Source organism: Camelus bactrianus, chromosome 7, assembly GCF_048773025.1.
Source record: "Camelus bactrianus isolate YW-2024 breed Bactrian camel chromosome 7, ASM4877302v1, whole genome shotgun sequence".
Classification (NCBI taxonomy): domain Eukaryota; kingdom Metazoa; phylum Chordata; class Mammalia; order Artiodactyla; family Camelidae; genus Camelus; species Camelus bactrianus.
Window position 1 is genome coordinate 5159345 of NC_133545.1, and position 22471 is coordinate 5181815.

Below are 22471 nucleotides of genomic sequence, written 5' to 3' on the forward strand. Positions count from 1 at the left end.
CCATCCCTCCACGCTGGGTCTCCAGGCAGAAACCCTATTGAGGTCCTCGTACGTGGTGCACTCTTTCAGAAACACAATTTTTCTTTGATACCAACTCAGCGTCACCCAGCCCTTCCTCTCCTGCTCAGAGCAGAGGGGCCCCACACACGGTCCACTCCCAGCTGGGCTACCTGGGGCAGTGCTGGGACCTGTACCCCGACTTGCCACATAAGCCAGTCTGACCCTCGATTAAGTTTAGGGGGCTCCTTGAGAAGGAAAGGCTGTGGCAATGCTGAGGCGAGCCCATCAAGACCCCTGCTCAGAATTCAGAAGGGCCTCCCCCTCCTTCCCCTCCCCCCACTCCACCGCTGGCCCACAGCTCCCTCCATCAGGACCACACGGCCCAGCTTACACTCGCTTTCCAGACAAGAGGACCCGCACCCTCCAGGATGCTTTCTCTTGCAGACCCAGGGGAATGATGCTCTCTGGGGCCTCCCAGAGACCCTGCTCCCTTGGTGGGTCTATATTAAGCTTTTTGAACTTTGGACAGAGTCTCTGTAACTATGCTGTTAGCACCCACAACCTGGGCTCAACTGATCACCCTCAATCCACATGGGGCTTGTCCACCCTCTCCTGCCCGCACCCACAGAGACGGTGAGGCCCTCTGCCAGCGTGTCCTTCTCTCAGCCACATCCACAATGCCAGGAGAGGGTCAAGCATTTGGGCCGGTACCTGGCTGCCTACCTGTCCCCACCTCCCCGGGGCCAGGTGGAGGGAAGGCCACTCCCAATGGTCCCAGGGCAGTTTCTCACTGGGCAGGTAGCAAGGTAGGCTGACCGGTCAGAAGCCTGTGCCCAAAAGCAGGACACTGTGCTCTGACCTCTCAGCCCTGACCCAGCTGTGACCCCTCGAGGAGGAAGGAGGACAGAGAACTCAACGCACTGCCACCCTCCCCCAGGTCACCCTAGCTCTGGCACAGGCTGGGCCCATGCCAGACAAGCCAGATGGAGAAGACAGAGCTTCTCTGAGAGAGAGAGAAGCTCAGCCCTCCACAAATGGCGCCCCCTCCAGGCCCTGCTCCAGGGGCTGCAAAGCTCCACCTTGGGGACCTAACAGCCCACAGCTCTCCCCTCTCCATCTTCTGCTCCTTGGGGCCAGCATGCTGGAACGGGTCCCCACGGGCAGCACCATGGCCCTGGAGGGGACAGAGCAGCGTGATATGGGTGGGGACTCTGTGAGCGACCTCTGGGGCCCAATAGGGCTCCTGGACAGGGTACAGAGCAGGGAGGCCTCCTGGTTGCTGGTCAAGCAATATTTGCCAGGCCGGTACCGGGCTGGGGGCCTGAGGCCCACCCACCACTGGCTCAGGCCTCAGTGTCCAGAGGTGAAGTAGCAGACAGCGAGGCAGACACCAGCTCAGGACAAATGCCAGCCAGGGGAAGTGCACACACTGCTCCCAGCCCCACAAGGGCCCAGGCCAGGGAAGGCTAGTTTGGGGCAGGGGGACACCCAACAGACCAGGGCCTTGAACTGGAAAGGTGGGTGATGGGGCTGGACAGCAGGTTTAGATCCCAGCTCTTCTCACAGGTAAAGGGCAGTAACAGTCCCTGGAGGGGCTGCGGTGCGGCTCTGGTACCCCTGAGAGAGGTGAGGCCCCAGGGCCACAGCCAGCGGGGGACGGGGCCCAGGAAAGGACGCAAGAGGCCGTTAACCCAGGCTCAGGATGGTGTGTCCCTGCCAGAGAGTGACAGGTTGGGGGAGAATGAGAGCTCTACAGGGTGACAGCCTCTGTCTTCTCTAGGTCGGCTGGAGGGGCCTCAGGGCATCCCATCCAAGATGTCACCAGGGGCCTGCTAAAGGCAGAGGGCTGCCCAGACCAGTCTATCTGCAGATTCTCTGCTGGCTCCCTGGACAAAGGTTAACAAGAGGGGCTGGTGAAAGGATCTAGCGTTTATTGCTGCAGCAGGATGCTCCTTCCTGGGCAGCGCCACAAGCACCTTATCTCTGGGTGGGAAGAGGAGTAGGGGGAGAGCTCCCTATTTCAGGGCTGGGAAGTGGGCTGAGAGAGCGAGGAAGCCAAGCCAGGGCTACTGGCCGGGAGGGGCTTATTCCATGCCACATGTTTTCCAAGAGTACGTGTATGTTTATGAACTTGCTGCTGTTATATACACATGTTACTCAGCACAGACAAAACACAAGCCAAAAAAAAAAAAAAAAAAAAAAAAAAAAAACCTCACAAAAACAGCTCCTGCCTAGAACGCCAGGATGGGGTAAGAGAATATTGTGACGTTTGCTGGTGACACATCCTGGCACCACGTCTGTGGGTCATGGCTGAAGGGGACGCAGCTAACAGGATCACCCAGCCCGCCCCTCCTCCGTGAGCTGGAAGGAGGCCACCATGATGCAAAAAGGCCTGGGGGCCAGGCAGGCCCTGCTGCTGAACAGTGACCTTGAATCCTGGGTTGATTCCACCCTCGGGCCACAGAAGGAGGGCTGGGCTCGAGGTCTGCATTGCATAATCGGCACTCAATTCCTTAGCGGTTTGTACCTCACAATCAAGAATTTTATTCAATCAAGTGTGAGGCGGATATGCAGGGGCCAGCTAGTCTGCTGACTGTACTGTTCACACGAGCCCTGCCCACCAACAGGCCCACAAGCCGGCACGTCCATTTCCAGTCAGGCCCACCAGCACTTGATCTGTGGCAGATGGAAGAGCCTTTCCCTGCCACCTCACTTCCCCTCACCCCAGTTCACGATTATCCCACAGGCTGTGATGCGGAGGGGGCAGGCAGGACTGTAAGCAGAGCAGAGCAGCAGCCACGTGGGATGAAACCGCCAAACTCAAAGGATGTGAACCATGCCGGGGCCTGTGGCCAACATGCTGCAACCAAGACGCTGACTAAGAGGGGCCCAGACGCGGTCCTCCAGACATGCGCACTTGCCTCCATCTTCTCCCCAAAGAGCACGGCATGGGCTCACTTCCCACATGCCCTCCTTGAGCCAAATTGTGTGAATCGTGGTACCCAAGCATGGAGATCCCCTCAACGCGAACATGTATTGTGGCCCAGCCCTGTTGATGGTACTTCCAGGTTTTAGGAAAATACTTGGTGACAAACAGCTACTGTGAATTCAGTAACACTTCTAAATGCATTTATCTGCTATCCATGACCATGGCCCGAGCAGGTACTCGATAAAGAAGAATTTGAATGACTGAATGGAAGTGGCAGGACATATATGAAAGCACAGTAAAAATTTTTAATGCGATACTTTAGAAAGGTGAATCCAAAAGGATATACTTCTCCATTCAATTTTTCTAACAAACGGGTATTCTTTCATTATCTTACAGGCTAAAATTAGAGCTCTTCTTCCAATACCATAGCCACTGGCCACGCGCAGTCACTGAGCACTTGGAATGTGGCCAGTCCAAATGGAGAGGTGCTGAGGGTGTGAAACAGAGTCTGAAGACTGAGTATGAAAAAAGAATGTAAGATCTCTCATTAAAATTATTTAATCTTAATTATATGTCAAAATAATGTTTCAAGGGTGGGTATAGCTCAGTGGTAGAGCACGTGCTTAACATGCACAAGGTCTTGGGTTCAATCCCCGGAAACTCCGTTAAAAAAATTATAAAAGATAACATTTCAGACATATTGGGCTGAATAAAATATATTATTAAAATTTCACTTTTTTATATTCTTAACATGGCTACTAAAAAATTTAAATTTACAAGTGAGCCACATATGTAATTGGTGCTGAATTAGAGGAAATGCTTTAGTCAACAGGCAAACCGTCAAATGAAGATAATGCTGGTGCCTGTGTGACACACTCCTTGTGACATGCCATGGCCCAGGCTCTCAGCTGGAACCTCAGACGAATCACGACCTGGCACCCCTGCCCAGGCCCTGCCAGGCTAGACCCACTAACCCCAAACTCTGCCCCCAGGGCTCTCCCACAGGGGTTCAGGGAGCACTGCTGGAGAAGCCACCGCCGCAGGTAGCAGGAGACACCCACTCCCATGTCCTCACCTGGTCCTCACCAGGTCCTCACCACAGCCCTGCCAAGGCAGCAACTAGCACCTAGTTTAGGAATGGTGCCGGAGCTCCATGGGAACACTTACGAGGGGCTGGGGACTGGGGCTGGTCTAAAGGCTTTGCCCGTGTGAACACACTTCATCTTCAAACCTACTCAATAAGATGGATGCTTATTAACCTCATTTTAGCAACACAAAATCCAAGACAGAGGAAGGTTATGGAACTCACCCAAGGTCACACAGGTACTGAATGTTAGGAATTTAAATCTAGACAGCCTGGCTCCAGAGCCGAATTGTACCCATTACCCCATACAGACTGTGACAGAGAAGGGAGGACGCCCAGGCTTCATTTTACCATGTCATCCAACAGTCTAGAAGCATCTAGAAGCAATAGACAAGACAAGCTTCAGAGGGACTGAAAGGTGCCAAATCTTCACAGCTCTTCTCATCAGAGGGCCTTCATTTAAGGCTTATTTAACAAAAAAGTCCTCCGGGCAGGGAAGTACATCAGCCCCTCCCTGAAAGAAACCAGGCAGAGGAGCGGGGAGTGCCCACCAGGAGCAGAGTAGGAGCCCCGAGTGGGGTCCAGATCTCTGGCCTCCCTGCCTCGCCACACACAGAGACACAGACACACATGAAGAGGCAGTGGTGGCTTGAATCCCACTCTAGGGGCTTGGGCCCCAAGTCTGCAAGCCATCAAAATATCAAACTAAAAGGCAAAAAGAGGGCCTCCTCTCTCTCTCTCTCCCTCCTCTTTGGAGATGGCCCGCACTCTGTCTATGGAGTGTATACCTACTCTTACTCTAATCTGAGCATCCAACCCCCACACCTGGTGGCCTCTCTTACCTTTTGAAACAGCCTACACTCAATGCAGTATGTATCTCTCTAAATAAATCTGCCTTTACTCAAAAAAAAAAAGGCAAAAGAGAAACTGCTGTAGTGGGAGCACCAACAGTGGCAAGGAGGGGTGCTGATAGGTAAGGTGGAAAGAAAACCCACACTATAAACAGGCACAAAAACAGCAAAGGCACATCCCTTTGGGACCACACGGTGGGGGCTCCCTCCTCAGTGCCCAGAGGACAGTTCGGCTCAGGGCCCAGGAGGGCCAGAGTGCCACCTGGGGGACCAAGATGGTGATGCCCCTCCAGCAAACAGCACTGTACACACAGTCTCTACTGGAGATGAAAACTGTCTTACACATAATAAGAAAAAGAGTAACAAATCAAGTGGAAAAAGAATAAACGATGTGAAAAGAATTAAACAAAATACACATGACCAAAAAATTTCTGTCTAATGTTGACCCTCATCAGTAATCAAATACACACAAAATAAAACAACGAAAATCATTTCATCACTTCTCTTCACCTGTCAAGTAGACGGGGTAGGGGCAGGTAATAAGCCATCACTGCCCCAGGAAACTGGAAAGGCCTTCCTGCAGGGCAGTGTGGTGTGTGTAGTTAACGTCCCCAAAAGGTCACCTGCCCAATGGCCCCACTGTTTTCTTCTTTTGGGGAATGTGTCCAAAGAAAATAATCACACAAGTGTGTGAAGATCTACGTACCAGGGACCTTGGATCGACTTCACAGCCCTGCCCAGGGCACTAGGCAGCCTTTTCAGATCACGACAAGCATACACTGGGTGATCGCTCTGGGCCAGGCACCGCTGTCAGCACCTGCCTCGCCCGACCCCATCGCGCTGGCATGACCCCTCCATCTCACCTGCGGGAACTGAGGCACAGGACCTGTTCAATGACCAGCTCCTTGAGGACTCCCGGGCAGAGCATGTCACATGCTGCGCACAAGTCAGGCTCAGAACCTCATACAGAGCAGAACCTGCCCTCCCTGGACCAGAGACCCAAGACCGAGGTGGTCCAAACACTCGCCTGCGAGGTCACAGCGAGCTGTGCAGATGCAGCCAGAACTGGGCTCTAGGAAGACAGGCCAGTGCGGGGGAAGGGGTTGGGGGACAGGACGGTGTGCCTTTGTGACTCGGGCCGAGTTCTCAAAGCCAGCAGAACAGGAAGAAGAACCCAGGTATTCTGATTCCCCAGCAGGGAGCTGCCAGCAGGAGGGTGAACACAGGGGCCTTTCGTGAATCTGTGAGTCTCTGGTTCCCCTTCTCCCAGTGGAGGATTTTCCATGAAATGCCCATTTTTTGCTGTGAAACACCAATAATATCATCAATCATGGAGTAGTAGACAGTAGATACTGCAGGATACCAGGCAGACCAGAAGGGTGCACATCAGCCAAGAACAGGTACCTGGTGGGGGGACCACATGTTTCTTCCACTTCCTTCCACATCTGAGTGTGTTATAATAAACACGCATTATTTTTGTCATTTAAATATACATTTACATTTCTTAAATGTTTAAATATTTTGGAGTGTTTCTTGATCAAGCATCTTTCTACTACACACAATATCCGTGCTGTTCACAGAAGGGAGAGACCCCTCCAAGAGCCACTATCCAGCTGGGGATTCAAGACAACCAGAAGAAAACCACGGCAGGAAAGAAGAGCTCTGAATCATCCTTAAGTTACTTCCTAAAAGCTTCCAAAAGTTAAACTCTAGGTCAAAGTCTTCCTTGAGAGGCATCTCGGAAGGGCTGACTGGGTGTCCAGCCTGGCCCAGCAAAGCTCAGTCAGTCCATCCGTGCGAGGGGAAGCGCACCAGACCTGGAGCTGGAAAACCAGACGGAGTCCCTGGCTTTGCCGCTCCTTGTGGGGCCTTGGGAAGTGCCTCCATCGAAATCCTGGGCTATCTAATTTGCAAAATGGAGATGATAACTTGTGTAGACGAGAAGACTGCAAAGGACTGCAGAGGCTGACAGCCTCCAGCAAGCAGGCGGAGAATGTTAATGGGTGGAACACTGTGCAGCCCAGCATCTGCGTCCTCAGAGCAGGTGTTCCAGGTCCCCTCCCCTTCCCGCTTCCAGAACCCTAGTGCTCAGCTTCAACCTCCAAAACTAGCTGCCCCTTACCCTTGGCCTGCGTGGTGGACGTGGGCTAGGCATCAGGAGGAACACAATCTTGTTCAACTAATTTCAAGTTACCTGCATGTTAAGAAGAGAATGGGGGCAAGCCAAAGGGTCCTGTGTTTGGCTGATGCTGAATGGTCTGCTTCCCTAGCTTCAGCTCCCCAAGCTACGGCCTCTTTCCATCCTCCGCTCCTGAGGTTCTGAGAAAAGAGACTCGCTGACAGCTGCTAGGAGGGGCTCACAGTCAAATGCACACTGTGCACACTAAGAGCTCACTAATCCACTTCTCCTCCTGCCTGGCCTCCCTGTAGCCCTGCTCCCTCTGATCCAGCTGAAAGCGTTCTCAAATGCAACCCTCGGTATGCCTCCTGCTTTGACCCTCCCAAGACAGCCCATCTCCTGCAGGCTTAAGTGCCATCTCCAACGGTCTCCTGGAACATGGAGAGGGGCAAATAAATTAATACAGGATAAAGCATTACAGGCTCCCAACCCAGGGTCCTCCTGTCTGTCCCCCGGGGACTCAACGCTCTAGCCACACAGACCAGCCTGCTTGAACCCCGCGCTACACTTTCACTGGCCCTTGCTGCCTTTGCAAACCTGTTCCATCTGCATGGAATGCCTCCCACACCCCACAACTGGCACACACATTCAATTAAAGAAATAAATGGTAGAGGAAAGTTATAGTATGTGTCAGCCACAGGGGACTCAGGAGCAAGAATTGTCTTATGTGTACGGTGTCTTCCACCTGGCAGACAGCTGGAGTGCAGTGAACAAGGTTTGATGGGGGGTGAGATGTGTGTCCATCTCTCTGCCGCCTGAGTTCATGCAGTCTTGGGGTCTTGAAAAGTATTCCCTAGTCTCTAACCTTTACCCTGATTTTCTTAAAATCTGGGCTTTATTCCCGCCACTTCCAGTCCCCCCCTCTGGCACCTCCTACAGGCTGGTCCATTCACCTTCTAGGTCCAGAGTGCTGGCTCAGCCCCTTCCTTCCCCACCTCCCCTTTCCTCTTGCTTTCCACTGCGCTCAGTGCAACTGGGCCACATAGGAGGAGCTAAATAAATGTATCTGGAACAAATGCATCGTTCCCTGGCCACTGGCACCCACACGGATATCCTCTTTTTCAGAATTCCTAAAGCTCTTTTGTGCCAAGTCCTAAATAACCAGTCCCCCACCAGGTACTCACTCCCTCAACTAGCTGATTACCAGAATGGCCCGGGGAAGTTACAAACGTAAATCCCTAGGCCCCCATCCCAAACCCACCAAATCAGATCCCTCGGAGGGAGCCTCAGAAATGAGCACTTGAGCAAGTCCCGCAGGTGAGTCTTAGCGGCAGGTTGGGGAATGCCCACCCCCAGAGCAGGCAGAAAGGCAAATTAGCAAATTAGCTCAGAGGAGAGCTTCTCCGTCTCCAAAATGAGCACAATTCTCTGCATCACAGGGGTGTGGCTAGGATCTAGTCACGAACACAGACAAACAAGGGACAAACTAAAGCCCCAGGCAGGCTGCAGAAAGAGTGTGCCCTGCCCTGTCTGACTGTCCGGCCCACAGCTCCCGGGCCCCTACTCTCTCTAGCCTCGATTTAAACCAGACAGGAAAACCCGCACCTCTTTTTACCTGAATCTTTAGAATGTTACAGAGCAGGGAGCCCACAGAGGCAGGCAGACGATGCCCCTGTGACTGAGGAAGAGTGAGGGAGGAACAGGCCAGCCAGGTGACTGACCTCTCCAAGGAACTTCACTGCTTAAAAACCCGTAGGGGAAAACCAAGGGGGATGGGAACGAGTTACCGAGTTGACAAAGCCGGGTACCTGCACACTCTAGCTGCAGGGCATGCCTGTGGCTGCTGTCCATTCCAGGCCCTGCCTATGGGCCTCCCCCCTGGGCAGACCTCCCTGGGTTCACATCTACTCAGGGACAAGCCAGCCTTTCCAGGCCACCTGCTGGGATCCCAAGGGCTGCTTCTCCCAACAGTTCATGCGGGCTGCTGGCTCACTTGTCCCAGGATCCCGTGTTCCACGTGCCCAGGCTGTCCCCCATCTGGACCAATGCCTGCTTCCTCTGCAGCCCTCTTTCTAGGACACAGCCAGGACACCCAGGCAAGTCCAGGGAGCTCCCCTCCCTGCAGGCTCCTGCCTGAGGCCCCACAAGATCCTTGCCAATCCTGGCTTAGGTCCCTAGCTTCTCTGAGCCTCAGTGTCCCCTCTCCCCCGTCCCAGGTGAGACTGGTCCAAAGGCTCTGCACGTGGTGAGCTGTCTATCCCTCCATCCCAGCTCCTGGTTATACCTCTCTCATCCCCTAAGACGGAAGGGTGGACAGGTTTTCTCTTTCCTTGGCCTTTGGTGGGAAAAGGAACTTTTCAAAACGGTCTGCCTCCCTTGAAATCCTGTCCTGAAACACAGGAAAGCTGAAAGTTCCTCTGCTTTTTCCTGCCCTGGCCACGGGCTCAGAGGCTGAAAGAAGCGAGAAGGACAGGAGGGCAAGTTGCCACTGCACTTCCTCCGGCCCAAATGCATCCTGACCGCATCTCCCCGATCACCTTCAGAGCTGGGACACATGCACCCTTCACTGAAGTATTGTCACCGAGGGAGGCTTATTACATGCTAGGAAAATGCCATCCCTTCCCACTGAGAGGCTCATCCCTAGTAAACAGGATCAGCCTCCCAGGCTATGAATATGTTTATGTAACATAACAGCCTCGACGTAGGTCTGCTGGGCCCTGGCAGGGGGGACTCAGTCAGGCTGAGTGAGAAGCTATTCCCCTCCCTCCAACAAGAAAGAAGATGGGGATGCTGCTTTGCAGGACAGCAGCAATATGGTTTGGCAGATGGAGAGAGAAAGGATATAGGGCAGAAATTGGAGAAGGTGTTTTCTGGGCTTTTTTTTTTTTTTTTTTTTTTTGCTGCCTGCCTACAGCAAAGCTGGTGACAGAAGTGGGAAAGCTAGAGTGAGGTGGGTAATAAAGATGGGCTCCAGGAGAGAGGCTGGGAAAAAGAGGAGGGAGAAGGAGGAAAGAGCTGGGAGGCCTTGCCAAGAAAGAGTAGGGAAGCAGGGACCAGGAGAGCTGGGAACAGATGTGTGAGGAGCAGCTGGGCCTGGTGACAATGAGACATCAGGTCTCAGGATCCGCGATGGTGATACCAAGCTTCCAGCCGAGGCAGACGGAACATGGGGTACTTCCAAACCGCAGCGGGGAAGTTGGTCAAGGGGGAGGGCTCTAAGAGGGGAAATCTGGCCTGTCATGTTGAATTCAAGACTGGGGGTGGAGGGTGAAAACACAAGTGTGTCCCAGGAACTGTGGCCTCCACATCACCCCAATGCCCAGTCAGAGACCTCCTGAGCTCGGGGAGGGGGGCGCTCTGTTAAGGAAGCTGGAATGAGATGTGGAATCCAGCCCATTCCTGCCTCTCCCAGCTTTGGCTGCTTTCCGCTCCCCCTCCTGTGTCTGTCCCACCGAGTCTCTTCACCCTCCAAAAGGGGTGGTGGGGGTGGGGGTGGGGGCGGCATCTGGGAGCTGACTGGGAACTTCTCTGACTTCCTCATGAGAAACAGTGAAGCTACAGGGAATGGCAGCTGTCCCCACTCCACCCCTTCAGATTTAGGAGGAAAAATTGGTCATCTCCTCTCTCTGGGGCCCCTGCTCACACAAATGCCATCTCCTGGTCCCCAGCCACACGGATGATTCAGGCCATTTACTCAGATCTATGCTAATGAGTTTTTTTATCATCTAATTAGTTCACAGTGAACTCAGCCTTGAGAGGAATGAGAGAGCGCTGGAGGAAGGAATCACACAGGAATGTTACCAGAAAAGGGCAGGACCCCAGCTCTAAATGGGGTCCCTTACCCACGAAAGACCAAATGCTCCTTCCTCAGCTATGCAGACCTCTGAAAGCAGAAAAGGGGTGTTCAGATGAAGGAGCCCATAGAGCCTCACACAAAGAGAGAAAGATGGGAGTACGGCCCTAACTGTGAGGCCCAAGGAGTGGACAGGCCCCTGCCCACAACTCCGTGTCATCAGCAAAAGGCCTTGCACTCTCCGTGTGTTTCCACTGAGGTCGAACCCACCACCTGCTGGTGGGTGTCCCCCTTCAAATGGAGCGGGAGGTGGAAGCAGATGGTCCAGGATGAGGCCCATCTGCCCGACTGGCGCTCAAAGGTCACCAGGCCACTGGGGTGCCTGCGGGTGTGGCCCGCCCCCACCACACCAGGGGTCTTGGGGCATCTAGCGGCAGCGTGCACCCACTTCCTCTGCCCCTCCGCAACTGAAGTCCAGGGCCGAGAGCCTAGAGAACGGAGGGCTGGAAAGCTCAGTGGCCCGGGGTTCTGGTCCCTGACGCCTGGTGCCGTGTCTCTGGAGGTCGGTCAGCGCCCAGCAGCCCCGAGCCCGCCTCCCGAGCTGCTCCCTAGAGAGCAGTGGCGGGTGCCCGGCGCGCGTAGGACCCAGCGAAGGCGCTACTGGCCCCGCCGGCGCCTCCCACGCGGCCGCAGCTACCGAGCCCCGCGCCAGGCCCGGCCCGCGCCCGCCCGGCCGCGACAGCGTCGGGGATGTGCGTCGGGAGAGGGAGTTCGGCGAGCGCCACCCTCCGGGGCCTGCGGGCGCTGGGCCCGGGAATGCTGCCATCTACTAACGGGAGGCTCCGAGCCGATCCCCTGCTCCGCCGCGGGCAGGGCCGGGGCAGCTGCTGAGAAGCCTCTCCAGCAGCGGCCCCACCTCCCGGCCCGCCGAGGCCCTCCGCCGCGCCCACCCTCCTCGGCCATGCCTGACCAGACCTGGCCCGAGGTCCCCTGAACCTCTGCAGCTCCTAGTGCACCCGTCCCTGGAGCGACACCACCTTCACGCCCTGGAGCACTGAGATCAAAAAACGTGTCCCCTGGCACGGGACCTGCCTGCCCCCAGCCCCAAAGTGTCCCCAAACGAGAAATGGCGAATCCTGGCCGCCGGCGCTGCAGAGCCACAAACCGCGTGGCTCGGACCTCAGGCGCGCGAGGACCCCCGACAGGTAGAGAGTGGCCGGAACGGGCCCTAAAAGCTCCCAGCCGGCGCCGGAGGGGCCACCGAGCCCCTGTTCCCGCAGCCCAGAGCTCAGCTCACCCTCGATGGAGATGACGTGCTCCCGGATCTGGTTCTGCAGCGCCAGGTCCTCGATGCGCTCGATTAGGTCGTAGATGGCGTAGATATTGGGATGTACGGACTCGAAGCGCTGGATCTCGGCCCGGATGGCCGCCGAGTTGGAGAGCGCGAACTGCTGGGGGGGCCCGCCGGCCAGCTGCTGCGAGGGGCCGCCGCCGCCCCCGGCCACCGGCCCTGCGCCGCCGAACTGCCCGCCGCCCCCCGCGCCACCGCCGCCGCCGCCGCCGCCCCCCGGCGCCGCCAGGCTCGGCTGCTGCTGCGGGCTCTGCCCCCCGCCCGCCTGGAAGTTCATGGCTCCGGAGCCGCGGGGCCCAAGGCGGGCCCGGCCAGGGCCCGGGGCGGCGCTGCGGCGGCGGCGGGCGGGCGCGCGGGGCTGGCGGGGCCGGGACTACGGAGCCGGCGGCCCGGGGCTAGTGCATGGGGCCGGGGACTCGGGGCCGAGGCCGGGAGGCGCCGCCGCGCACGCTGTGGCCGCCGCTGCCGGGCGCTTCCCAGCGCCGCGATCCCGCTGCCTCCAAGCAGCCTCCAGCGGCAACAACAACGGGACCGGGAGCGCGCGGCCCGGGCCCTCCCCCCGCGTCATGCGCACGCACCGCCGCCCCCGCCGGCTCCGACACAACGCAGCTCGAGCCCCCCTTCCCGCCGCCCCCGCCCCTCCTGCGCGCGGGCCCCAGCGCCCCCGCCCCTCGCTTTCTGGCTCTGCAGCCTCCACCCCCGAGCCGCGCGCTCCAGCCCCAGCCGCCGGGCCCCTCCCACCCAGCCTTGGCCCTTCCGCCTCCTCTCCAGCCCCTACCCACAACCGCCGCGAGGGCCACTCGCTTAGAGGGGATGGCTGCCTTGCCCTCCTGCCGGCATCGGCTGTCGCTTTCGCCTCCCTGCGCTGGTCTGGGTTGGGTGTCCGATCTCTGGTCAGTGCCCGAACAGTGCCGTGCTCCTGAGGGTGCTGATGAGTGCGGCTGATTGGCCGAGGAAGGTCGCCAGCCTAGGCCCAGCCGCGCTTCCCTTACATCGCCCTGCCTTCAGTGCAGCACAGGCTCTCCTGTCCCTGGACCCCGAAGTCAACCCTAGAGACCACCCTGACCCAGGATTCTCTCGCTGGCCCTCCCTGGACTCTCCATTGCCTGCTGCAGCGCAGAGGCTGGAAATCTGGATTCCCGGCTTCTACTTCCAGTTTTCCCTGAGAGCCTCATCTGTGGGGCTCTTGGAAATGACATTTTAAACATCCCTACTCTTATCTTCCAGTCTCTCCTAAAAGGCCTCCATTGTCAGACTGGAGGAGGATTCAGTGAATGCTGCTGGACCCCACTGGAAGGGGGAAGGAAGAAGAGAAAGGAATCAATTATTATGCCTTCTTCCCCTACTTGCCCCATTCAAGACCATCACCGGGGTCCACATGACTGTCTCAATTTTCCTTGTCCTCTCTCCCTTGTCCATCCCATGTTCCTGTCCACTCCTGGGGCCAAGGAGTTCCCTTCAATGTTCTGGTTCCTCTGCAACCCCATTGCCAAAGCTGTATGCAGTTCTGCCACCCACTCACCCCTAAACCCCAGAAGAGGTGGCATGTGCAGGACACTGGCCCCAGTCAGCCTGCCAGGGCTACACCCCAATGTCCTCTGGCACAGTTGACACATACTATCCTTTTTACAGACATTTCCACTTCCTAGGCCAAGCTGAGTCTTTTCCCAGCATAAAGTTGCCCACCATTCGGCTACCATACAGCTCTACCCCAGGACCAACCCAGTCACCATTCTTAAGTTTCTTGTACCTTCCAAAGAACCTGGTCCAAGCCAATCAACACCTGTGGCCTCCCTAGCTCCTGAGAAATGTGGGTTCTACCTACCTGTTTGACCTTAAGAATGTCTTGCACCCTCTCTGAGCTTCATCTGCAAAATACAGTGATTGAATAGAACACCTGGCTAAGTCTAAAAGCAATATCTAACATGTCTTTTAGATGCTTAATTAGAAGTGACAGCAAGAAGTTGCACCAGGTACCTCCCAGTAGAGATCTGAGGGTAGAGAGCCCCTCAAAAGGGTTGTCCCACCAGCCAGCACATACCGGTTTTATCACTGGTGGGCTGATTGTCTCCCTCTAATAATATATGAGCCACAAGAGGGCAGGGATAGAGTCTGATCCACCATTGTACTCCCAGCACTTCACATAGTGTCTGGCACATAGTATACATTTAATAAGTATTTCTAGAATAAATGAATAGATGGGAGGGAAGGAACTAGAGATAAGTTAGTTCTGTATGTCATAAATCTAAACTGACACTCCCAAGGCAACATTTGGAGTGCTTGCTCCCACAAGTAGGAATTTGCTATCAGAACACTAGGGTACATTACTTCTAATTGACTGGCCTATGGAATCTAGGATGTGAGTTCTCTGTGGCTATAGGAGCCCAGATGAAGGAGGGAAAACCCATGGAAATTAACTGGCCCAGATGAGGCTGAGGCTCAGCATTCCCTATACAGCAATACTCTAAGGGCCCAATTTCTGAGCTCAGATTTGGGTGGAGGGAGTGTTCTAATACTAAGTGAACAAATAACTGCTGTGTGACATGTCCCCTACATAGTTTTCACACTTATTTAATAATACACCCAGTTTCTTCCATACAATTATCTTATGAGGTATGTTTTAGGAACAACAAAATTTAGATTCCACGAGACTCAATAACACACCCAAGGTCATACAGTTGATAAGCACAGGATAAGGGATCAGCATTTGTGCCAGGTTCTAAAGTCCACGCTTCTTGCACAGTCTTACAGGGGCAAAGTGGAGGAGAGGACCAGTGAAATAAGGCAACTCAAGCCACCGTGGCCAGCCCTGAAGACAGATATGACCTCAGCCAGCCTGGTTGGGCAGCCCATGAATACTGGGCTCTGGGCTGAAGAGTCCGTTTGGAAGATCCAGGATGCCTTCTGGCCTCCACTCTGACAAAAGAGTAGGCCTGGGTAGGGTCCACCTGAGCTCCCCAGAGGCTGCATGCATCTCAAAAGTGCTCTGACAAGCTCCAGCTGACGGTGGTTTCCGGAGTGACAGGAGCTCTGGCTGCCCGCGGGGGACGGGGAGGATCTTGCTGCTGCCCAAACCTCTAGGGGCCAGCAAATCCCCCAAACCCGCCCCTGTCGGCCCCTCAGCAATTTGTGGGCACTGGGACCAGACAACTGAGCCCCGCACGTGGGTCCGCAGCGCAGAGGGCGGGGACTGAGCACCGCGCTGGACTACAAGTCCCACAATGCTCCGGGCGGCGGCGGCGGCGGAGGTGGCGACGGGGAAGGGGGGGGTGCCTTCAGGTGTCTGCGACCTCCGCGCCTCCCGCCCGGAAGTGCCCCAGGGTCCGCTATGGAGCTGGCTGAGCCAGGCGGTGAGTCCCGGCGTCTTGACCGCGCCCACCCCGATGTCCCCCCCAGCTGGCCCCCGCTGGCCCCGCCCCGGGATCGCCCTTGCTCTTCGCCGCTCGGGGGTTGCGGGGCGGGAAGATGGGATGGGTGATGGAGGATGGAGTTGGGGAGAGCGAAGACTTCGGATTCCCGGGCGAGATGTGGGGTCTTGCTGCAGGCTGGGTTTGGATAGGCCCCCAGAGGAGGCGCGGGGTCTGGCCACCTTGGGGTGGGGTTTGAGTGGACCAGGATGGGCCGAGTTGAACGAGGGGTGGCAACCTTCGGAGGCTCTAGTTTGCCAAAGGGCACAGTTTGACGTTTGATGTGGGGAAGCCTTGAGAATCAGACCTGTGCCACGGGTTGGGGTTTGGGTAAATGGTAACGGGGCAAGATGAGAGCGCACGCGTGTCTGTGTGTCTGTGTATGTATGTATGCACAGAGACCTTTTTCCTTCCTCCTTGGAGAAACTTTTGCGACAGAGGAGTAGATAAGCTTTGGATGAAATAGACGGAGTGGGTAAACTTTGGGTTGAACTAAACGGGAAGAATAGGTAAGCTTTGGGGTGAAGTTTGTTGGGGGTTGAAACTAGGAGAGAGGTTGCTTAGAAGGTGAAGGCCCTGACCTCGGAATAGGATTTGGGTGAATAAAGGAGCTAGTTAAAGACCTAGAGCTCAGGTTATAAAATATTAGGACTTGGGATCTGGTCATGGGAAGGGGCATGCGATGCAAGTTTGGGGTGACTAGGAGTCAGAGCAGTCTGTGTGCCAGGGTGGGGCTTAGGTAAGCATGCCGAGGAATTAGTACTTTGGGAGAGTTGTAGTGGGGTGGGTTCAGGAGCCCCCTGAAGTTGGGAGGGCTCTTGTCTGGTGAGCCAGCCCCTCATGAGTTCTTTGTGCCTCTCCAGCTCGGTAGCGCAGCGGGCAAGGCAGGTGCCATGGCCCTGATTGAAGGGGTAGGTGATGAGGTGACCATTCTTTTCGCGGTGCTTGCCTGCCTTCTGGTGCTGGCTCTCGCCTGGGTCTCAACGCACACTGCCGAGGGCTCCGATTCACTGCCTCAGCCGTCGGGGACCCCAACACCAACACAGCCCAGTGAAGCCATGGCGGTCACTGACAGCATCAGAGGGGAGGCCCCAGGAGCTGAGACCCCCAGCCTGAGACATAGAAGTCAGGCTGCACAGCCAGAGCCTGGCATGGGGCTCTCAGCAACACCGCCACCCCAGGACTCGCCCCAGGAGCCCCTAGTGCTACGGCTGAAATTCCTCAACGATTCCGAGCAGGTGGCCAGGGCCTGGCCCCACGACACCATTGGCTCCCTGAAAAGGTAAGCTGGGAAGAGGACAGGAACGAAAGGCCAAAGAGTAGGGTGGGAATGATCACAGACCGGCAAGGGCCACCAGAGATATCTGAGCCTGCCCTCTCATCTTATAGATGAGGAACTGAGGTCCCCAAATCACACACTGTATTGTTCCCCTGAAGCAGGAGGGGCCCCCTTGGAGGCCCTGACCTGGGTGGTAGGTGGAGGACGGAGATGGGAGGGGCAGTTGTTCTGGGCAAGAGGCCAGGATTGTCTGAGGCCTGCTCTATTACCCAGGTCCCTCTCTCCTCAGGACCCAGTTTCCCGGCCGGGAACAGCATGTGCGACTCATCTACCAAGGGCAGCTGCTAGGAGACGACACCCAGACCCTGGGCAGCCTTCACCTCCCCCCCAACTGTGTTCTCCACTGCCACGTGTCCACACGGGTGGGTCCCCCACACCCACCCTGCCCACCGGGGTCAGAGCCAGGCCCCTCCGGGCTGGAAGTAGGCAGCCTGCTGCTACCCCTGCTGCTTCTGCTGCTACTGCTGCTCTGGTACTGCCAGATCCAGTACCGGCCCTTCTTTCCCCTGACGGCCACTCTGGGTCTGGCCGGCTTCACCCTGCTCCTCAGTCTCCTCGCCTTTGCCATGTACCGCCCGTAGTGCCTCCACGGGCTCTTGGCAGCGTTGCTGGCCCCTCCGGACCTTGCTCCCCACGACGTGGTGGGAGCTGCTGTCTGCCCAGGCCTGCCTCTCCCAACTGCCTCTTCCCACTACCCTGGAGCCCAGCTCTGCGTCGCAGAGCACTCCAGGGGCCAGCGGAGACCCCTCCCTGTGACCTCCATGGCTCTGGGCCACCTGCCAGGGCTGCAGGCCCTCAGCCCCCATTGACAGTTGGCTCTTCCGGGTCAGACAGTTGCTGTCGCTGCCTTGGACCTGGGCAGAGTCGGGCCACGCCCCTAGGCCCTTCTTAGTGTTCTGCCTGAGGACCCAGCCACCTCTAGTCCCTGATAGCTCCTTGGGCTGATTTAGGGACCCAAAGGCTGTGAGGGGCTGGAGAAGGGGAGTGGGGGATGGGGGTTGGGGGGTGGTCCTCTGGAACACGTGCAGATTAAATAACTGTGAAGTTTTCACTCTTGGTGTGTGTCTGAGTGTGTTGGCCCGTGAGGGCGGGGAGCTCTTGCCCACTGGGAGAGGAATGAAGGGTGCAGACCAGGCACTTCACCCCACCCAACCTGCCCAGGCCTGCCGCTGACTTCCCCTCCTTTTCGCCCCAGCCTCAGCTCCTAGCTCTTTGGCTCCGCCCAGGTCCCGCCCCCATCTCCGCCCCCGACCCTGCCCCGGCGCCGCTCGCGCAGCTTCCCGGAAGCAGGGGGCGGGGCGCGCGGGGCTTGACGGGAGCCACGTCTTGCTGGCTGAGGACTCTGCCGCGATTGGTGTCTAGGCGGCGATCCGGGGGCTGCTGGGAAGATGGCGGACTCGGTGGCCGGCCGATGAGGAGGCCGCTGGGGGAGCCCGGGTCCCGGGCCCCGAGACCGACTGAGGGAGCGACCTACGCGGGGCCTGGGGAGCCATGTAGGGGTGGTGCCTGCGGGGCGGGCTGTGGGAGGGCGGCGGGAGTTGGTGTTGGCGACGGTGACCACGGTCTCCTGGCATCCCCGGGTGGGTGTGGGGGCCTCTGACACTGCCGACTCCGCGCCGTTGCAAAGCTGCGCCCAAGGGCGCCCTCCGAATTGGGCGCCGTGTCCTCGTTTCACGGGCGAGGCGGCTTGGGCAGAGAGACGAAGCCACTTGTCCAAGGTCACGCAGCTGGTAAGTGGGAGCACCCAGCATGGAACCCAGGACCGTCCGGTTACGGAGCCCGCGTTCCACTCCCCGTGCCGCCGCCGCCTCCTGCGGGAGGGGGAGGTGGTCGGGAGGGCGTATCGTCGGGGCGAGCTGGGCTTCAGGCTGGGCGCGACCACTAACCAGACTCGTGACCTCGGGCTTAACTTAAACCCTTCGCCTCTCTGGGCCTTGGTTTTTCCACCTGTGAAATCGAGGTAATGCCACTCCTGCCTACCTCTTCATAGGCGTGTAAGGAGAATCAGAGAAGATAATGCATGTGGAATTGCTTTGTGAATATCCCTGCGCTGAGAAGACTGAAGGATTACGATTGCTATTTCAAAGGATGGAAGGAGGCAGAGAGGGGCGGGTTGGGATGAGGACCAGAGTAGTCACAAAGGGTTGCTCTGATCCCAGGCCCCTTGGATGGGAAGTGAGGTGAGGAGCATATAGCTGGTCTTTCTCCCCTTTGGAGAAAACCTCACCCCCTTTTCTGGGCCACCCCTCAGGGTCTCCATCACCCAACTCCATGCTTCGAGTCCTGCTCTCTGCCCAGGCCTCCAGTGCTCGGCTGTCTGGCCTGCTGCTGCTCCCACCAGTACAGCCCTGCTGTCTGGGGCCCAGCAAGTGGGGGGACCGGCCTCCTGGAGGAGGCCCCCATGCAGGCCCTGTGCAGGGGCTGCAGCGGCTTCTGGAACAGGCGAGGAGCCCTGGGGAGCTGCTGCGCTGGCTGGGCCAGAACCCTACCAAGGTGCGCGCCCACCACTACCCTGTGGCACTTCGTCGTCTGGGCCAGCTCTTGGGGTCTCAGCCACGGCCCCCTCCTGTGGAGCAGGCCACACTGCAGGACTTGAGTCAGCTCATCATCCGAAACTGCCCCTCCTTTGACATTCACACCATCCACGTGTGTCTGCATCTTGCAGTCTTACTTGGTGAGGAGGGTGTCTGGGGGTGGGTGTTAGTGGACAAAGAGAATAGTGGGGGACCCAAGATCACTGACAGATCAAAGCCCCCCTCCCAGGCTTTGCCAGAAACGGCACATACGCTGACACACTTGCTGCTGCTCCCCCATGTTCACTGCAGACATCATAAGTCAAGCAGCATTCGTTGCAGCTTAGCTAGGTTGCCACCCCGTATCCCTTCTAATACAGTGCTCTAGGAAGCCACTGCAATTTGTCACCATTGGCAAGAGAGAACTTATTTGCCTTCCTTGTATAAGGCCTTTCCCACAGACCATTCCGATACCTTATTTCACATGGTATTTCACATTTCTCCGGTATTTCCACATTCCCTATAGCAAACCTTCCAGCTCAAAAAACAGATTAGAAAGGTTGGGAATTCACTAACTAAACTCCAGGACTGGAGCAGAGCAGAGCAACTCCTTGTTACCCAGACTGCCTCCTTTGACCCTCTCCCTCTCAGGCTTCCCTTCAGATGGGGCCCTGGTGTGTGCCCTGGAGCAGGAGCGAAGGTTCCGCCTCCCTCCGAAGCCACCTCCCCCTCTGCAACCTGTCCTTCGTGGTGGGCAAACGTTGGAAGCTGCTCTGAGCTGCCCCCATTTCCTGCGGCATCCGCAGCAGCACCTCATCCGCAGCCTGGCAGGTGCTGGAGGGAGTTAAAGGTGGGAGGGCGGGAGGGGAGCTGAGGAGACAGGTGGTGCTGTCTGGGCCAAGGGCCCAGTGTGATAAGCTGTTCTTCACAGAGGCCAGGCCAGAGGAACTGACTCCCCATGTGATGGTGCTCCTGGCCCAGCACCTGGCCCGCCACCGGTTGCGGGAACCCCATCTCCTGGAAGCCATTGCCCACTTCCTGGTGGTCCAGGAAGCCCAGCTCAATAGCAAGGTGGGATTACTTCCCACCTTCCCAATCCCCTCCTACTCATCCTTGGATACCCACTAGCCCCCATCCAGCTTGATTGGCTGCTTTTTCCTGCAGCAGACAAGCTAGCTAGGCTCTCTGCTCTGTCCCCTAGGGGTTGCATCTTGGCTCACGCTCTCCTTGACTTGTCCAACTCCCCAGCCCAGATGCCCGGTTCTCAGCAGTTCCCCAAGCACTCTTAGCACACTGTCTTAGCTTCACTGATCCCACTTTTCTAAGTCTTCAGGGCCAGATCCCACAGCGATGTCTCCTCTGCTTGTTTGGCAACTAATCCCTTGGGGCTCAAGCACTACTTATGCTGTCGAACCTCTGGTGTGTGTCAGGGGTAGAGGGATTGTTCTGCCTGGTCAGGGACATTATAAGCTTACAGGACAAGCCTCCCTGAGGTTCAGCTTGTAAAGAATGTTGACCATTTCCTGCTGGGTGATGGGCTGCTCTTGCTCTGCAGGTGGTACAGAAGTTGGTCCTGCCCTTTGGGCGGCTGAACTACTTGCCTCTGGAACAGCAGTTTATGCCCTGCCTTGAGAGGATCCTGGCTCGGGAAGCAGGGGTGGCCCCCCTGGCAACTGTCAACATCTTGATGTCACTGTGCCAGCTGCGGTGCCTGCCCTTCCGAGCCTTGCACTTTGTCTTCTCCCCCGGTTTCATCAGCCACGTCAGTGGTGCGCAAACGGGAGGGCTGGCTGGGTCCTGGAGGGCCAGTGGGCAGGGGAAAGCAGGGTGAGGGTCTGCGGCCCAGTAAGCCTCGGTCCTGCTCTCCCGCAGGCACCCCCCATGCCCTGATTGTGCGGCGCTACCTCTCCCTGCTAGACACGGCCGTGGAGCTGGAGCTCCCAGGATACCGGGGTCCCCGCCTTCCCCGAAGGCAGCAAGTGCCCATATTCCCCCAGCCTCTCATCACCGACCGTGCCCGCTGCAAGTACAGGTGGATGGGGCAGCTTGGGGGAGGGAAGGGAAGGGGACTGGTCCACAAGAAGCACAGAGTAGCAAAGCCTGGGGGACCGTCACTTGTCCGTGCTGATGCCCTCTCAGCAGTCATAAAGACAGCGAAGCAGTGAAGGTGTTTCCCAGGGGTGCAGAACTAGCTGGGACCTGGCTCGAACAAGTGTTTGGGGGCCTTCCTGATACCGGTGTTCCTCTCCTTCTCAGTCACAAGGATATAGTGGCAGAGGGACTGCGCCAGCTCCTGGGGGAGGAGAAGTATCGGCAGGACCTGACCGTGCCTCCCGGCTACTGTACAGGTGAGCTCCAGATGGGCTAGTGGCCCCCCAGAACACGGAGCCTCGTCTGCTGAAACCAGTGGCTCTTTCTCTCCCTGCCCTGCAGACTTCCTGCTGTGTGTCAGCAGCTCTGGTGCTGTGCTTCCTGTGAGAACCCAGGACCCCTTCCTACCATATCCTCCCAGGTCCTGTCCCCACACAACCCGTGACCCTGCCCAAAGGTAAGGGGAGAGGATGGGAGAGCCTCAGCTGCCTCGGTGCACAGCGACTCTGAGCCGCAGTCGCTTCCTCTCTAGGGTGGTGCTCATGCTGCGGGAGCGCTGGCATTACTGCAGGGACGGCAGAGTGCTGCTGGGCTCCCGGGCCCTGCGGGAGCGGCACCTGGGTCTGATGGGCTACCAGCTCCTGCCGGTGAGGGCCTTGCCCACCCTGCCCCGCCTCGCCCCTCCCCTCTCCTCCCCTTGGGACACCTAGTGTGCATCCTCACTGTCCCCACCCCCCGCAGGCCCTAAGGATAACCTGTTGCTCTCTCCCCCTGCAGCTACCCTTCGAGGAACTGGAGTCACAGAGAGGTCTGCCCCAGCTCAAGAGCTACCTGAGGCAGAAGCTCCAGGCCTTGGGCCTCCGCTGGGGGCCTGAAGGGGGTTGAGGGGGTAGACACAGGGTTCAGGATGGCCCCCCTATGGGGGGTGGACAGTTTGCACTTTGGCTCCTTCTGTTTTGATTTGTCATTAAAGCCCCTTTCCTTCCCCACTGCA

The 22471-nt window shown here is 57.3% G+C and overlaps 3 protein-coding genes across 9 annotated transcripts in view; 2 read left to right on the top strand and 1 right to left on the bottom strand.

Moving 5' to 3' along the window:
- The window catches only part of AGAP3 (ArfGAP with GTPase domain, ankyrin repeat and PH domain 3), a 54051-nt gene extending 41313 nt beyond the window's left edge, over positions 1-12738 (bottom strand). The window contains exon 1 of one of the 4 annotated variants that reach the window (XM_074366760.1): positions 12074-12717. In XM_074366760.1, coding sequence (XP_074222861.1) covers positions 12074-12404 — 331 coding nt within the window. In that variant the 5' untranslated portion in view covers positions 12405-12717. Of the gene's footprint in view, positions 1-12073 lie in introns of all 4 variants that reach the window. The other 3 variants (XM_074366761.1, XM_074366764.1, XM_074366763.1) reach the window with 3 other exon arrangements.
- A 2583-nt stretch (positions 12739-15321) lies between these two features.
- On the top strand, positions 15322-17851 carry TMUB1 (transmembrane and ubiquitin like domain containing 1). Its single transcript, XM_010952473.3, has 3 exons — positions 15322-15477; positions 16398-16816; positions 17103-17851. Exons 1-3 carry the CDS (start codon positions 15349-15351, stop codon positions 17452-17454), a joined length of 900 nt encoding a protein of 299 aa, XP_010950775.3. The 5' UTR covers positions 15322-15348; the 3' UTR covers positions 17455-17851.
- Positions 17852-18189: 338 nt separating this feature from the next.
- Positions 18190-22466, top strand: FASTK (Fas activated serine/threonine kinase). 4 transcript variants are annotated; one of them, XM_045514846.2, is made up of 10 exons: positions 18190-18366; positions 19125-19547; positions 20038-20217; positions 20318-20457; positions 20942-21155; positions 21304-21418; positions 21643-21734; positions 21820-21934; positions 22010-22124; positions 22255-22466. In XM_045514846.2, the coding sequence occupies exons 1-10, from the start codon at positions 18285-18287 to the stop codon at positions 22360-22362; spliced, it is 1584 nt and encodes a 527-aa protein (XP_045370802.1). In that variant the 5' UTR covers positions 18190-18284; the 3' UTR covers positions 22363-22466. The 4 variants fall into 4 exon arrangements, with proteins under 4 accessions (XP_045370802.1, XP_010950774.1, XP_045370804.1 ...); XM_010952472.3 differs by having other exon boundaries at positions 18193-18366; positions 21259-21418; XM_045514848.2 differs by lacking the exon at positions 18190-18366 and adding an exon at positions 18381-18603 and having other exon boundaries at positions 18864-19547; positions 21259-21418.
- Positions 22467-22471: the final 5 nt, after the last annotated feature.